Source organism: Gymnogyps californianus, chromosome 8 (genome assembly GCF_018139145.2).
Source record: "Gymnogyps californianus isolate 813 chromosome 8, ASM1813914v2, whole genome shotgun sequence".
NCBI classification, from domain to species: Eukaryota; Metazoa; Chordata; class Aves; order Accipitriformes; family Cathartidae; genus Gymnogyps; species Gymnogyps californianus.
In genome coordinates, this window is record NC_059478.1 from 25,033,130 (window position 1) to 25,050,753 (window position 17,624).

At 53.7% G+C, this 17,624-nt stretch overlaps 1 protein-coding gene across 3 annotated transcripts in view; it reads left to right on the plus strand.

Moving 5' to 3' along the window:
- The window catches only part of RNF220 (ring finger protein 220), a 226,576-nt gene that overhangs the window by 134,378 nt on the left and 74,574 nt on the right, over positions 1–17,624 (plus strand). For all 3 annotated transcript variants that reach the window (XM_050900694.1, XM_050900695.1, XM_050900696.1), the window contains one exon: positions 3,390–3,519. In XM_050900694.1, coding sequence (XP_050756651.1) covers positions 3,390–3,519 — 130 coding nt within the window. The remainder of the gene's footprint in view (positions 1–3,389; positions 3,520–17,624) is intronic.

Sequence of the window (17,624 nt, forward strand, 5' to 3'; positions counted from 1 at the left end):
GGATATGGACCTTTCGTTTTGCCCTGGGCAAATCAATGCCCTCCGCTCCCTCGAGCAGGGTAAGCACCTACACCCCAGCGCGGTCCAGCTGCACACACAGTGCAGCATCCTTTGCTTTTTCATAGGTACCAGGATGTCCCTGCTCCGGAGAGGAGAGGTGGGATGTATACATCTCTCTCCACCTCTGCATTCACAAACAAAACCCAAGGACCCGTGATGCCCATCCTCTCCCTCCCCACAACCCAGCATCCCACACCACAGAGCTGGGTACTGCTGCCCGGCATAAGACACCACAGCGTGGGCGTGTGCCAGGCTCTGGGGCATGCTGCGGATGCAGATGCCACTGATTTGGGGAGACGCATCCCACTGGCAGCCTCTGTGACACTGCAGGCATGCAGCGGGTTTCGCAGACCTGGGGAGGCTTGCGTAGGTGTCCTGCTGGCACAGGAGATGATCCCTCCCTTCTGCTTGTCACTCGCACTTAGCCCTGCTCCTGCAAAAGCGTGGTTGTCAGCCCCTTGGGCCAGGAGCCGGGGCTCCTTCTGTCTCCTGCTTTGCAATCTGTACATCAGGGACTTGGCTGCGTGTCCGCGTCCCTGTTCTCCTGCCCCTCTGGAAGCCCTTGCTTCAGTGCAAGCACCAGCCTCCCGCACTCACTGGAGCAAGGGGATCTTCCCCGGCTGTCACAGGGATGCGGGGTGACAGCTGTCACGTCCTTCCTTGGCACAAATTCATCACCGTGTCGTTGGTGTAGCTGGTGGGTAAGGCCATTGCTGCTCATTTCTCCTGCTGGCCTGGGCTGGGGTTGGGAGTGGCCATGGAAAGCAGCAAGGCTCCTTCCCATGGCCTGAGATCCCTCCTGGTTGCCCCAGCCGTTGAAATCCAAAGCCACCTCTGCTTAGGAACATGCACCCCATGCAAGAGTCCTGAAGAACAAGCAGGGAGTGAGGACCTGGGCGTGCAGGAAGTTAAAACAGCCACCAACCTGGTGCAACAGAGCTGGTCCCCAGGAGGGACCCCAGCTGCACCTCCTGGTCTGGGGCTGCCCAACCCAGCGCAGCGGTCCAGGACACTCCATCACCTCCCCCAGCAAACAAACACCCCTGGGCTCCCCGGAGAGCAGAGACCTGGGGATGCTCAACCTCCGATTCACCCTCCAGTGCTGCCGAGAGCATCCCTGCCCCACCAGCCCAAGCTGTGGGTGGCAGGCGAGGGGGGCTCGTGGGCCCCATGGCAGTGGCCTGGGCTGGGAGCGGGGATGTGGTGCGGTAGGGCGGAGGGCAGCCTGTTTACCCGTCCATCTGCACACCCCACAGCCGGGATCCAGCAGGATTTCCCGTCCGCTCAAAGGCTGCCTGTTTATTTTGGGAGGGAGACTCGGACAGCTCCATTGTTTTGCTGTGAAGTTGGGGTTATAAATAGCAGGTGGTAGGGGACGCTCCTGGGCTATTTTGGGCTCCCACTACACAAAAGTGGAAAAGCTCCAAGAGGAAGGTGGAATTACTGAAATGCCGACCTTTCCCGCAAGGGTCAGCTGGAGCTGGTTGTTTGGGTTTGGGTTGGGTTCTGGGCATTATTTAAACACAAGGGAAGGAGGAGAGAGGAAGATGTTCCCAGTTGCATGGGCTGCACGCTGTGTCCTCCCCAGCAGAAGGGTGGTAGGGATGTGGAGGCGAGGCGCCTGGGGTCTGCCAGGGCTCTGCCCGGGAGCCGTCAGGAGCGGCTCAAGTTTGGAAGAGAGACCAGCTGAGTTTTCCTCCTGGCTCTGCAAATGGGAGAGTTCCCAGTGGATGGAGAAGCTGAGGAGGGGATGCCCCTTAGCACTGTCCTGCCCCTACTTGCCCCTCGTGCTTCCATTTCCCCCATCTCCTATAGGGAGGCTGAAGACAAGGGCAGGTAATGTCCCGGTGACAGCCCCGCTCCCGCCAGGCACGTACGCTGTGTCCTTCTGGAAGGCAAGGATGAGCCAAGGTGACTCTCAAACTTATTTCAGACCCTTCCTCTCGTTAAATGCCTGCGCCAGGCAGTTATACAGTGAGCAGCAGGGACCCAGTAAAGCCGCTCACACCAATGTTTTATACTTTGAGAAGGTCTATTCCTTTAATGGGGATTCATTTAACTGGGCTCTGCCATCGTTAGGAGCCATAAAATGGCACCTTTTGGCTCCTGATTGGAAGGCCATGGTGCACGCAGCCCCCTCGTATCCAGCGCCGGCTGCTTTATTGTGCATTACTGCCTCTCACTCGGATTTAACCAATTTGATCCATGTCTAATACATAAATAAATAATCCAGCAGGAGGGTTCACGTTAGATGACAACAGGCGGCTATAAAGCATGTTTCTCCCCGCCGGAGCCATCTGAGCCGGGCTCCGCACGCCCTCTCATGAGCAGAGCTGCTAATACAGCTGGGAGAGGGGGGCCTGGAGACCCGCGGGCTTCTCTGTTTTATTGAAACTTCATTGTTTGCTTTAGAGTTTTATTTTATGTTAAATAGACGCTGTATATTCCTTACAGAGGGGGCAATAAAGTTTCTGAGCTGGAGGAAATTGGCTTCGGTGCAGGGAGTGAACCAGGGACATGTGGCTGGGCAGGGGAGCGGCGGGGAGGATTTGGGGAGAGGAGGGTGTGAGGCAATGCCCCGCTTCCAGGGCGGGTCCAGGGTCTCAGCCCAGCTCGGGATCGGGGTCCGCAGGCACCCCCAAATCTCGCCCAGGGATCATGCAGCCCCAGGGGGCTCGGGGCTCAGGTGGCTGCGGGGTCCAGAGCTGCTGGTGATGCGGGGAGAGCGAGGGGCCCCATCCCAGCCTGGGGATGGGGTGAGCAATCCCCGGTGACTGCCAGGGCAGCCGTGCCGAGCATCCGGACCTGCTCCCTGCCATCCGCAGCCCAGAGCCGTGGGGTCTCCTCTGCCTCCCAACCGTTGTGTGCCCACGGAGAATCGCTCTGCCCTTCGGGGGAGTCATCCTGACTCACCTGACTTCAGGAGTGCCGAGGAGGATGAAGATGGCTCTTCTAAATGTACTGTTATTAGTTAATAGGAACAGTGGGTAGTGCTGTGTCATCCGTCTGCCCCAAGTCACACCGCCTGCGCTGGGGAAAGCCGGGGTTGCACAGGGTCACTCCAGAAATGTGGCTGTTGCTGCTCTCCCTGTAAGACTGGAGAGCCCACAGCCGAGGGTGGGATGCTCTTGTGCCAGTTGCTGTCCCGCTGCAGAACAGAGCCAGTCCCTGCCCCAGGGAGCGTGTGACAGGGAGAGAAATGGGGCTGTATCAGGAGAAAATCCCCCAGTTTCAGACCTCAGCTAGGACAGGGACCAGGGCAGAGCGCAGGCGATGCTGATGGCAGCCGATCAGAGCTAAAGCTTTCTCCCCTCTTTTCCTCCCCGCAGGCAAAAAGAAAGCGACTTTGTTTGACAGCCAGGCTCCGATCTGCCCCATCTGCCAGGTCCTCCTTCGCCCTGGGGAGCTGCAGGAGCACATGGAGCAGGAGCTGGAGAAGCTCACCCAGCTGAACATCAGGTAAGCAGCTCCCTGGGGTCCACCAGCATCCCTGGTGAGCCAGCCGGGGCACCCGTAGATGGCAGAGGAGATGGTGGTACCCACAGCTACCAGATATGGGAGATTTAGTACTAGCCAGCGGGGCTGAAACATTTCCCTGGAGTTCGCCGCAATGGTAAAGCCAGGCAAAAATGCCTCCCAGAGGACACAGACGCCCCTTTCCCCAGGGACATGTGTTCGGGTGAGCAGCCCTCACGTTGCTCATGTCCCACGATGGAGCAGGCCTGCAGCAACGGTGTGCACTGCCCCTCCACTGCCTTCAGCTCCCTTCTGCTTTCCCCAGCACAGCAAAGTCCCCTATTTAAAAAAAAAAAAAAATAATAATTGCATTTTAACTGCTAGCAGTTATTTAGGAAATGGCTGCAGCCAAGGGTTGGCAGATCCCTGCCCCTGCCTTAATAAAACTCAGCAGCCTTGGAAAAAAGCGTGTTTATTTCAATTATTAATGAATTCCCCGGTCATTAAAAGGTGAGGAAAGGAATCAAACTGCCGACTAGAAGCAAAGTTACGTCACCAGGTGGTAGGAGAGGAGGGAGAGTGAGTGTGTCAGTGTGAGCGTGTGTGTGCCAGGGCAAAGGGGTGCACGTGGCTGTGCATAGTGCGGAGGATGCAGAATCAGTCCCTGCCCGGCTTGGATCTTCTTTGCAACTGAGCGATAGCTGTTGCAGATGAAGGGAGAAGGAAGGAACTTTAGCTAGAGAAAGAGAGATCTCCCCAGATGGGTCCGGGCTGAGATCTCCCAAATTCGGCACCTGCAGCCTCAGGCTAAGACCCGCATCCCCCACGCATTGCACAGGAAGATGGAGAAGGGGGGGGGGGGGGGCAGGGAGCAGGCAGCCCATTTATCCCCCATGACACCCAGTCCCCTTGCAAGCGTAATTTATGGTGTAATTTGGGCTGCATCCAACTTAATAAAGGGCCACTGCAAATTAGTGAACAGGTTTAAATGAACAGAAGCAATTAGTGCTCGGAGGAGCCCATCAAAGAAGTTGGGCCAATATCAGAGTGAAACTGAAACCGCAAGCCAGGAGCGGAGGCTGGCTGGCGCGAGGCGGTGATGGGAAGGTGGCGTTTAATGGGAAAGGAAAGGAAACCCTAAATCATAAAGCATGACAAGGGCCATTGTGGGCCAGCTGACAAATGAAAAAGAATGGCATTATTCCTTTAAATAACAGCAGCAGTTAGAGACGAGACAGCTCTCCCCAGCTTGCCCTCGCTTCCCTCGCCCGCTCCGCTCGGCCATGCAGGCGGCGAAGAAGAATCAGAGGTCTTTATTAATTATTAAATAACGACTCCCTCCATAGTGTGATAGATAACGTTCAATCTAGTCGATGGATTCAGGCGATGGAGGCTAATCTGTAACACAGCAGCTCTGCACAGGGACGATCTCTCCCAGTCCCGGAGGGGAGCGATGCAGGGGCCAGCTGGCAGCAGCAGGCAGGGCAGGCAGGGCAGGCAGCAATAGTGGGCAGCAGGATGCAAGCGGGTCGAGCCCCTGTGTGGTGCCCGACTCTGGTGGGGCGGCTCGGTCTAGCGGGTGGCCCCATCTCCCATTTCCCCACCTTTCCCGCCTGGAGGAGCCGGGAGCAAGAACACATCAACAAGAGGAGAGAGAAACTAATAATGATCTCAAATAACCCAATAAACATAAAAATAAAATGTAGGCCTATAAATGTGACGGGCACCGGCAGCCCTGGCCGCTCCCTGCCAATACCGACTTGTTACCGAAATGGCTGAGCAGCTGTTACTTATCAGTCTGATGGGGAGAAGCGAACCGGGGGGCTGCTTTCCAAGGGCCTTTTTTTTTTTTTTAATTTAAAGAGGATGCAGCCAATCATGGCTTGTGCTGCTAAGTTTTAATAAACCTTAATGATTTGCAACAAAATCATAAATTTCCAGCGCTTGGGGTTAGGAAGGCAGATCCCCTCCTGCCCGCTGAGCCTGCAGCACCAGAGACTCGGTGGGCACTGCATCAGGTCCCGCGGCGGCACCGGGGCTCCCCGTGTGCCGGGATCTCCCCCGAGGCAGCGTGGCCGCGGGGCTGTGTGGCGGGGTGAGTCAGCCGAGATGCTGCCGTAGGGCCAGATCAAGAGGAGGGGAGAGGCTGGTGGAGAAGCAAGGTGGAGGGGCTGCCCTGTGCCATCGCCTCCGCCGGGCTTTGAGCGCTCACGTGGGCTTTCGGGCATCACCGGAGCGAGGAGTTCTGCATCACTCGGAGGAGGGCAGAGGAAGGGAAGGAGGAAAAGGGATTCCTCCAGGTGATCACAGGAGCTTCTTGGGGCTGAGATACAAGGGAGCTGTAGGAGCCACCTGGAAGGTGCTACCCATGGTCCCAGCTCACCAGGAGCGTGGGGTTGCATCCCACCCACACAAATGCACCCCTTGCTCAGCTGGCAGGGATGGGGTTTGCTATCCCCTAGGGACAGGGACAGTCCTTCTTCTCCACGGGCAGTGCCGGTGTGACCGTCCTGGCCTCAGGGCAGGGACATCTCAAGGTCTACCTAGCTGGAGCATCATGCGGCGAGGCAGGAGGAGCCATGCTGAGCCACAGGGCAGCAACCACCCATGCCAAGGGGCTGTGTGCGCCCAGGGGATGGACTGGACCGGTGATGAACATCACTCAGGAGGATCCAACCCTGGTGCAGGGTCAAGCTTTCCCTTGAAAAAGCGAACTTGAGTGGGAATGAGGGACCTGAGTTTCTAGCTCTTCTGCCTTCTTGGTGTGTCCAGTCTCCCAAAGCACAGGGAGAGATCTGCTTGTGCTCACCCCACAGCTCCTCCACCCCGCGCGGGTCTGGCCGAGCCCCATGCACAGCTCTGCACGGCGAGGCAAGGCTCTCTGAATGCAAATTTCATTTCTGAGCCACTGGCGCTGTTTCAAGAGCCGGCAGCCTCCGAGCCCTTCTCGGTGTTACATATGTAACAGCCTCATTGAACTTGACATGTCAAATTCAGGCCATTTGTGCAAAATCTCCCTTTAATAATACCGTTTCATTTCGCTCAAATGAGACTTGAATGCATGTAAAATGGAAAAGGATATTTAAGCGCTAACATTAGGCAGATGTCTTGCCAGAGGCCGATTGAATATATGAGATTTTGAAGTGCTTAACACGTTTTCGGTGCTCCCTCTTAGAATATGTCACCTGGCTTTCTTTTTTCTCCCCCTCCTTTCTCCCCCCCCCCCCCTTAAGTGAAGGGTATAAATTGAAAGAAAACAAAACTACAAGCCTTGGTTTTATGGGGTTTAACTCTTGCCAGGCAAGACTCTTGGTATTCCTCCTCCAAAGAGAAATTACCTAGTAGCTCACCTTCGCAGAGCACAAGCACAAAGCAGCAGAGAGCGGGAGGCGGGCGAGCGGTGGCCCCATGGTGCTGTGCAGAAGGGATGCTCTCCTTGCTCTGCATGTGTGGCTCGGAGAGCAAAAGGTGCCAACCCCCAGCTGAGCAGCTAACTGCCACCAAGGTAAAAATAAGAAATAATAACAGCGACCCTCTGTGTACTCTGATGCCCTGTGCCCCAGCCAGGCTGGTCGCTGCAGAATACATGAATATTTCTGGCTTGTGTGCATGAAGCTTATCTGTGCGCTAGATGTGGGTCTCCTGTCCTCACTCAATTTGTATTCACCTGTTTTACACCTCATCCGTATTAAAGGTTTGCAATACAGCACACTGAAATGTGAGACTCTTTCTGGAGCTGTCAACAGCCCCAACTCCGAGCTTCGGCTGGTGCTTCGGCTGCAGACCCATTTCCCCAGCCCAGGGCCACCCAGGGAGTGCAGGGAGGCACAGTGTTCGAGAGCAGCACCCATGGCTGTCCCTCAGGACAGGCATACACACGCACATCCCCGTGTGCATACAAGTGTATCGCTGCATATGTCACTGCAGGTAAATACTATGACTGGAGGTGGCAGTGCACAGGGGGACCCTTAAACCCTGCCCGCTGCTCCCCGGGCAGTGACCGGAGAGGACAACCTGCTGATGATGGGGGAGGCTGGGTAGAGAAGGGGCAGGTTTGGGGCTATGGTTTGAATTTGGGGTGGGAGGGAAGATGAATCTGAGGACAGAAGAGGAGTAAAGGAGGCAGTAGGAGCTGTGGAGCCCGCCTCAGCTGATGGTCCCCGATGGGTCTACGGTGCTTTCTAGAGTTTGGGAAAGAGGCATTTATTGGCCATTTAAAAAACCTTAGGAAGTCACATTACAAATATTACAGTTGCTGAGTCAAGCACTTGAAGGTTGGGAATGTGCCTTTGGATGCAGTGGTTTTAATAACATGATGCTCTGTTCTTGAATATGCAATGCTCTTTTTAAAAAAATTATTTGGCAGAGGGCACTTTTATTTCCCTGTGTGACAGCTAGCAGATTCTTCCCTGCACTACCAGCAGCAAACCTATGCTTCAGAGCTGTGATTTCACCTCCCCAAAAGGATGAGGTGTATCGTTATAGCTGGGGAATGGTCCAGAGGGTGGAGCAGTGAGTTGGACCATGCCGGCTGTTCCTGCTTTTGCAGCTGAAGGACGGTGCAAGCTCGGACAGGACTATGTCAGCTCTTTCCCCTTATTTAAAGTGGTTTCTAAGCTTAGCAGATGTAGCCAGCAGTATCCTCATGCCATGTTGTAATATTACCTGTGCCTGTGCTATGGCATCCCGAGGCTGGGCACAGCAGTGCAACAGCCGCCCGGGGTGCTCAGCGGGTGCCTCCGGGGATGGATGTGCTTGGGTGGGCGGATGGGGGGTGATGCTGTTCTCACAGTGCCCCATGGCTGTGCAAACTCTCCCCTTCTTCACTTTTCTTCCTTTCTTTCCTCCACATTGAATACTTAATCTGAGCATATTTGTGTTTTAAAGCCCGTGCCCACCTGTTGGCTGTTCCCAGCCTGGGCTAGCAGCTCTCATTGCTCCTTGCCACTGTGCTGGGAGCATGGGGACACATCCCTGTGCACCCAGCATCTCAGGAGCTACTGATTCCCCCTAATGACCTTTCTGGTGTGTCCAGGAATAATTTCTCTTCTGATTTTCTGATTACGAAGCATTTCCTGTAACACAGAGGTGTCCTGGTTTTGGCTGGGATAGAGTTAATTTTCTTCTTAGTAGCTGGTACAGCACTGTGTTTTGGATTTAGTGTGAAAATAATGTTGATAATACGCTGATGTTTTAGTTGTTGCTAAGTAGCGCTTATCCTAAGTTAAGGACTTTCCAGTTTCCCATGCTCTGCCAGCAAGCAGGTGTGCAAGAAGCTGGGAGGGAGCAGAGCCAGGGCAGCTGACCCAAACTAGCCAAAGGGATATTCCATACCATAGAACATCATGCTCAGTATATAAACGGGGGGGAGTCGGCCAGGAGGGGCGGATCACTGCTCGGGCATCAGTCAGTGGGTGGTGAGCAATTGCATTGTGCATCACTTGTCTTTTCTTGGGTTTTATTTCTCTCTTTTTTTTGTTATATTCCTTTTCATTACAATTATTATTATATTTTTATTATTAGTAGTTAGTATTATTTTTTATTTTACTTAGTTATTAAACTGCTCTTATCTCAACCCACGAGTTTTACTTTTTTTCCCTGATCCTCCTCCCCATCCCACTGGGAGAGGGGAGGGGGGAGCGGCTGCGTGATGCTTAGCTGCTGGCTGGGGTTAAACCATGACAAGAGGGCACCAGGGTCCCTCACCTTGGTGCAAATGGAAACTGCTGTGGGCTGTTTTCTGGTGACCTCAAAGATGCTGTCACAAAGAGGGAACCAAACAGTGTCAGGCAAAGGAGGGCAGAGCAAGATGCAGTGGGAAGGCCTGTTTCGAAGCAGGTAAAGTGCCCAGATGGGGGATTTAGCTTGACTCTTGGAGTCGGCTTTGATTCATGTCAGAGGAAAAGAGCCAACCATGGGACTGTGGTGCTCCAGCTCCTGTAGCAGCTCTCAGTGCACCTCTGCCCAGGCTTAAGTCTTCCTTCGGCATCCCTCTGAAGATTCCTCTCCCTTGTTTGCACGTGTGCTCTTTTCCTCTCACTGTTCTTAATCCTCCCTCCCTTGGCAGCTGGGGTGGAAGCAGAAAGTGCTGCTTCAGTTCCTGGTACTGCACTGAGCATCCTCACCCTGCTGTGGGGGGGCTTCAACTCAAGGTTTCTTTATGCAGAGAGGCACAGCAGTAGCTCTCCTTGGGGGACAGAGGCAGCTCCGGGCCTGATGGGATAAGGAGTAAGGAGGAACCTGGCAATATAGCTAAAACATGAAGGCTGTGGGACCTTGGGAGATGGCCTGGTCACTCCAGGCAGGGTCACTGTACTTGAGAGAGGTCTCCAAGCATCTGGAGACACATCCTGGATTTCACATCCTTTCACAGGTTGCTTTCCCGGTGTTTCGTGGTCTTTCTGATTAAAGTCATCCCGTGCTAACCCCCCGGACTCTGCACCAGAGACTCCTGCTGATGGACGAGGACAGAAGCACACCATCCCTGTGGTCCCTGCATGCCCAGATGACAGGGGCTTTCTGTGTTACTCCTGGTCAGAATAAGGACCTAGAGCAAGTTATGAGATGTGGCTCCTACCCCTCTCCTGCTCAGGGAACCCTGCGTTTAAGTACGGCTGCTCCTCGCACTGCCCCAGGCAAGGGTTCGCTTCATTTCAGCAGGAACTGCTGAGTGCTGCGTTGTCCCAAATGGCCCTTGGAGGAGACCTTCCCAGGGCCGGCGCGGGCAGCTGCTCTGGGAAGGGCGAGCGGCTGTGCTGCCAGGCCCGGCAGGATAAATAGAGTGTGTAAAACCTGAATTAGCTCTGTTGTCATGTGTCACATCAGGGTCATGGCTCTCACCTCAGGTCTCCTCGATTTATGCCTGAGGACTTTAACTTGATGGCCAGGTACTTCCCCAGACTTCTTGTGCAGCGAACACTGCAGGTCCCCCAGCCTCTGAATGAGAGAGATTAGAGACGTTTTTGAGTGAGAAGGGTTTTTTTCCAAAAGCTCCATTGAAATATGTGCTGATTCCCTTCCCTGCATGTGGTAGACACCTGCGAGCGCTCCAGAGAGGGCAAGGAGCCCTGGCCAACAAGTGAGACTGCAACCGGGGAAAGCAGGCATTGCAACCTCCTGCTCCTCAACTTCTATCTTTTTTCTTCCTTCTTTTTCCCTCTGCTTTTTCCACCTTCTTCTTTTCCTTTCTTCCCTTTCTCCCCTCTTCTTCCCCCTCCCTCCCTCTCTCCCCACCCCCCAGTATCAAGGCGACATCTCCAAGCCAAGTACTTTTAATTTCGCCCGTGGCCCTTGCTGACACGGTGGATATGCACAGCAAGTTAAATTCCCGCCTGATCAATAAAGCAGAAGCAGTGTGTCCGACTGGTCGATATTTTTTTATCTGTCTTCAGCCCAGTCCTGCTGATGACAGCCCCCTGCGCTTCAGCAAAGGCACTCAAGGGCATCGGGCTTTGGCAACACAGCTCTTTTTTTTATTTAAATTAAAAAAAACCCCAGATGCCTAAAAAAAAAAAAGTTCACGGAGTTTGGCCTTTGCTTAATAACGTTTTATGATTTATCTTAATTTTTAATTGAAAAAAATTTGCGAATTAATTGATTTCTGGGACTTGCCAATTAACATTGTAATTGGGTGCATGATAAATTTCGAGGGAGCATCATTTTTCTCCCTCTCCCCCTTGTCACCTAGAAGGGGAATCGCGAGGGCAGCTGCTTCCTATCCGTACGCCCCCCACTTCTTCCCGAGGTGCCGCTGCCCTCCTCCCCCCTTGCTACTGTATCTTAAAGAAGGAACAAGAAAGCTAATAAAGTCGTGTTATTAGAGTCTCGCCAGAGGTGACCCCTCAAGGCATAAATCCAGGCCGGGGAGATGGTGGGGACAGGTACTATTAAGTGCCTGACAGTGCTTTGCGAGGCGGGACTGGGTACCTCCCCTGCAGCACCCTCTCCCCGGGCCGTGGGGAAGGCGGACGGCCAGCCCAGGGCTCCTGGGGGCTTTCCCGGAGGGCTCTGGCAGCCCCCAAGGTGTTCAAGCGAGCAGTTCATTACCTGTAATATCTCCTGGATGCTCTCCCTGTGTGCAAGTCCCGGCATGCGTGAGCCTCTGCGCGATGCCCAGCTGCTCCAGGGAGAGACCTGACTGTGGCACCGAGCACCTGGTAGCCAAACGGCCACTTCCTGCAGCGCGGGCAGCATCCGGGGTTTGTCCCGCAGCCAACATCCCCCAGCAAAACCAGGCTGCTGGGGCAGGCTGGTGCTTCAGAGCTGCTGCTTTGCTCTGGGGACGCAGAAGGGGTCGTTTGCATCCTGCTCTGCCTCGAGCCCCCCAGGGACTGGGTCCTGCCCCATGGCAGCAGCAGGGCATCCCATGCCACCCCACGGCAGAGGTGTTCAGCATGGGACCTCAGCTCTATGGGTGTCCCGATTCAGGCACGGATCTCCAGGTGCGTGGGAAGTGGCATCGCCTGAAGCTTTCTCCAGCAGTGTGACTCCTGTCAGATTTAAATTAAACACACTCCATCACTGGAGAAACCTGCCTGGAAGTGTCTGCTTCTCGGTGATACCTGAGCAGGGCGCAGGGCCACCTGCCGCCACGAGGCAGCTAACAGGGTCACATCCCCGCGTGGGGTGTGGAGAAGTGGGTGAGCTGGCTGCTGCCAAAATGAGGAGTGAGGAGACGGTGTTGTGCCGGAGCAGGGAGAGAGAACAAGCCACACCTGGGGGTGACTGAGATGGCGAGTGGAAATACCAAGTAAATTAAAGAGTGCTTGGTGTCTCTAGTGCTTCTCCCACCCACTTCACGTGCTGGTATGGATCACTTCATCGCAGTCAGCTCAGGCATCCCAAGCCCTGTCTAAAGCCTATGAGCTTGGATGGGGCTTCGCTGTGCCATCCTGCAGCCCCCACTACACCCCAGTGTGTGCAGGGGGTGAAGGATGCCAGCCCAGGTGGAGGGTCCCAGGCTTCCCCGGCAGAGCCACGGCTCTCCTCACCAGCTGGGACACCAGAAAGGCTGGGATCAGCCCAGCTCCATGTCTGCCAGTGTCAGTGGCAGGGAACCATGGGGGAATGGAGGGAAATTTATGAGGAGAGGAGTCTGTTTATTATCTAGCAAATGTGGTGCTGCTGATACCGTGGATTTATCCTCTTTCATCCCCCCTCTGATTTGTGTCCCTGCCCCTCACTGTGGCAGATTAATCACGGACAGAAAGGGAAGAGAGACCCTCCAGCTTCCTCCTGTGCACTCAGAGGGTGGCAATGACAGCAGCCTGGACCCTTCATCCACAGCTTCTCCAGTGAAGAGAGCACAAGCCATGCAGCTGCCTGTCCTGCTTACAGATGCCCCATTCCTCTCCTCCCATGGCAGACCCCAGGGGATGCAGAGGCTGCTGCCCATAATCCGTGGGTGAAAGCAGTTCTCATGGGTCAGGGCTTCCAGGGTAGCACAGCGGGTGAGAAAATTTGTGGGTCATGTACCCCTCACTCATGCAGTGCCCTGAAAGTGCTATGAATGCTCCTTGAAGCACCTTCGGACCCGTGGTACCCACAGCCCATTCCCTGACTCCAGGGCGTGAGTTTGCAGGCTGGGGTTTGGGACCTCTGAGGGCAAAGCCTTCCTCTGCCGCTGACTCCCAGGGCAGCAGGAACCCTGGGAAGGGATGCGTGGAAACCCAAGGGTGTGAAATAAATCTTCGGTCAGTTATTTGCCCTGAAGCAATGCATGCCTTCTGCAGAGCCTCTTCTGAACTGCCACGTGAGCTGGGAATAATTAAACAGTCATTACAGCCACAGTAGCAAAGAGCCCCCCAGATCAATCTAATGCATGACCTTTCCCTCCGACTTTTCTCTTTATTTTCCCAGCCACCTCCTTTTCAAATAGTGGGACAGAAATGAAACAACCCTCCCACCCCAGCCTCCTGCTTCGCCCCGCACACATGGACCATCACATCCTCACCCGGAAACCTGTTGCCCGCTCTGAGCGGGGGCTCCCGGCAGGGGCATGGGGTACCAGGGGTTGATAAAGAAAAACCCAGCAGGGGAAGAAGAGCTGGGGGTGCGAATAGGACAGAGCAAATAGGGGATTTTAGAACGGTCAGGTCATGCCACAGTGTTTTATGATCCTGCTGCATTTCTGCTGCAGCTTCGTCTCTTTTGGGGAGGCGGGTGGCTGCCCTGCAGGGTCAGGTTTGTCACAGCTGACTGTGTTGGGCACTGAGGTCTCACAAGTACTGACCAGGAGAGTATTTGGGAAGCATGTTTGGGACTGTAGGTGCAGAGCATTTCTAGTCCTGACTCCAGTGTCTTTGGCAATTTTACCATCGCTCAGCCCCTTTCCCCATCATGGGATGCAGATCTTCTAAGCAGCACTTGGAGCAGGTGCCGCTAGAGGAGCCACAGCAGGTTAAAAATCCCAGTGTGCTTCCCCTGACAGCACGGATCACACCTGGCCACACTGGGGGCTGTCATGTGTGCCTAGGTGAGGATTTGGCCTCATGTAGTTTTTAAAAAAAAAAAAAAAAAAATCAAACTCCCATTTTCTTGTTTAGGCTTCAAGTGACACTTCCAGTTATTTAAACTGGCGTTCACAAAAATCCAATTCCCTCTCTATGCAGCGACTGCTTATTTACAGCTGGCATCGCCATCCGCATGGCTCTGCAGGAGGCTTGCTCTGCTGCCGGGGCTCCTGTCCCAAGGCTGCATGCTTAAGCTGCGAGTCCTGCAGCTAAAAATAAATTGTTTCCACTGGATTATTATGTTTTTTAAGAAAAACATCAGTTGGCTGCAGCTTGTAGAAACCTTTTGGCTTTGCAGGATCTCATGTGGGAGCTGTATGTGCTCTGGCTGGCGCCCGTCAAATCCAGAGGGCTGCTGAGAGTTGTTCTGTGGAAAAGTTGCAGAGCGGGAAGACACCAGCTGCATGGCAGCAGCCCTCTTACCACCTCTTTAAACCTCTTCTGGCTGCAATGTTGTTAAGGGATGAACACAAACAACTGTAGCAGTCTGAGCTCAAGGAGCTTCTTCTCTTGCATTTGTTATTAATTACGTGTGGGGAGTGCTGCCGGGGGGTGGCTGCCATGCCAGGTACTGAGCTCAGCCCTTCCTTGATGGATGCTCATCATAAGCCCTGGGTGGGGGCTCTGCAGAAATCTTGTTTGAACATGCTTGGGGAGCCCAGGCGGCTGTGGTGGGCTGAAATGCAGCATCGGAGCTGTTTCTGGCCTTATTGTTGCTGCATTGAGACTTCAGGCAAGTCCCATCACTGCTCTGTGCTCAGATTTCTCCTCTGAGCACATCTCTCTCTCTCTCGATCTCCTCACTCAAGCTGTAGCTACAATTGCAACAAAGCTTTCCAACCCTTGCTCTGGGATGCTGCGGTGATGCCCCAGTGCTGGCACAGTCAGTGTGTGTGCTGCAGTGAGCGCAGAGAAGGAAGGCTTCTGCCCCTGCTTCCCTGGGGCAGCTGCCTGGCGCTGGGCTTCTGCCTGGGCTGGGGGGTCAGTGAGAGCCCTGCCTGCGTGTGGTGGGCTCTGGGCACCAAGAGCACACCCTGGGTCATGGTCCCTGCCTGGGTCCCGTGGGGAGCAGGGCTTCTGCTTGTCTCCTGACTTGGGCACTTAGAAAACTTCTCTTTTCTTTTGGAGGAAAGCTGAGATTCCTACAACAGCTTGCAAGAGCAAAGGCATAAAGGAAAAGGACAAGTACCACCTTGCTCATGGTAAAACACAATCAGATCGCTTAACCTTCAGCTCATGCCCTGGGTTTTCCATGTGGGAAGGAGCAGCTTCCATTCATGGGGATGATGAGGGACCACTCCTTGCATATTGCTTTTTTTTTCCCTATGGCAAGCACACTCCAAAAGACGGGACCATAACAAAAAAAAAAAAACAAAAACTTGAAGGTCATTGTGTGTAATAGCAACCACAGCAGGGGTAGAGAAACCCCAAGACTGTGGGTAAGGAGGGCGCATATTCAGCGTGCTGAGCTGCCCTTTGCCCTTTGGAACATCACGACTGAAGCACTGGGTCTGAACAGCCCCTTGGGGCTCGCTCAGGGAGATGCCAGGGGATTGCCATTTGCATCTGGGGATGCTCCTAACTAAATCCCTGGCTAGTGTTAAAAGACATCTGCGTGTCTGTGGTGTAGCCTGAGTCTTGCTTTCATTGTGGAGGGCCCTGCTGAGAGTAAATGTTCCTCTTAAAACTGATGTTGCCTAATATAGAGGAGCGATGGGTCCCCAGGGAGCACTCCAGGGTGTGTGGGGACCTGGCCATGCATCTCCCGTTAATGTTAATGGGTGATGCAGCTGCAAGGCTGGGCAGAGCCCTCCAGCAGCCCCAGAGCAGGGACCTTATTTTGTCCCCACAGAGGTGTAGGGCACCCGAACACGTGGGGATGCATGAATGCACAGCCAGAACTGGTATCTGAGCCGCAAGAAAGGGAACCAGTGAGGAAGCAGCCTCGTATCACTTGGAAATGCAAAATCGTCGGGAGAGAGAGAAGGAGGCTGCCCAAATCGCTGGGTCTTTCCAGGGCATTTCTTGTCTTCTTTGGTACTTTGGGGGGGTTGCCTAAAAGGGAAAGAAGTTGTTTTGCTGTAATGAACTAGATAAACAATTCCCCAAATAGATTAAAACTAACTGTAACTTATAAAAGTGGGTAGTAATTATATTTTATTAGCTAGCAAAACACCATTTTTTTATTTCGTAGGATAATTCTGTGTAAATCACCTTAATTAGAAGTGTCAGACGAGCCTGTGAATATCGTACTTAGTAACTAATTTCCTATGTACAGGTTATAATTTAAAACACATGGATCACTCGCCGAGTGGAAATATGCTAGCCATGAAATAATGTGGGGAGTGTTGGGGTTATTACTATGTAAATGTGTAATCATTTCAGACCACTGCAGCCTGGCTGGGTGATTAAAGAGAATCCCAAGGTCTCCAAAGATTGTGCTCTCTGCAAGGGCCTAGAGCGAAAAAACTTTAAAAGGCACCGAAAAGTGTTTGAACTTTAAAGGTCTTGATTTCCCTTTTACCATTTTTAATTTGTCTGCAGTGTTTATGGAGGGGAAGGTTTCTCTTTGCTGACGGCCTTTCGATTCTCAGCCCGCTGCCAGCATCCTTAAGAGGCACAGGGGGGCTGCAGCCGCTGTAATTCGGGGGGTTGTTTAGCGGAAGGGAGGAAAGCACCCTTAAATTGCAGGGTCTTGGGACTTGGATGACCAGGGCTTGTACCCATTCCTGACCCATCTCTGGAAATAAATAAAAACAAATTGCAAACTCTTATTAGCAATAGAGTGGGGCTAAATTGCAAGGAGGGGGGTGGCTCTTAATAATCCTCCAAAGGAAGAATAAAATAAACCCTGCCAAGTTATCTAAATCAGTCCCCTTCCTCATCAGTCCCACTGGCAGAGGCTTGGCCTTTCGGCTGACCAGAGAGACTCTCATCCTGAAAACTGCAGTTGCCTGGCGCTAACACCGTTTCTGGGAGGAATTAATGAGATTCTTCCTCTTTCCCTCGAAAAGGAATAATTTTAAACACCTTTAACAAGAAAAGGGAGGAAATGAGTTGGTTTTTTTAACCTGGTGTTTGGATTATAAAAGGAAAAAAAAAGTTGTTTCACACTTTGGGCGACTGAGAAATTCAAGGTAGCGCTGGAGATGGGGAGGGGGTGGAAATCTTTCCCATCGCACGTGGTCGGGCGCAGGCTGGAGGTGGTGCCAGGGCTGCATCTCTGGGGGCAGCAGGGACTGACTCTGCTCTGTGCCACCTCTGAGAGCAGGGGGGGCAGAGCTGGGGGGACAGGGCACGGGGGAGCATCCTGCACCCCCCAGCAAGCATCCAGCAGCGCACCCCCTCAGGGAAGGGGGGCTGCAAGGGAGGCGATGCCAGTCGATCGGTGGTCCCCAGGAACCGCAGCCGCTTGCTCCGGGAGCAGAGCTGCCGCATTTGGGGTGACCTGATGGCGATGGATAACTGCGTGTTTCCCCCTGTTTCGGGGTGGGAGGCGAGCGCGGTGGCACTGGGAGAGGAGGGGGGCCATAGCCCTGGAGAAAACACCTTCCTCCATCCCTGCTCATTTCGTAACACCCAGCCATCTGCCAAATC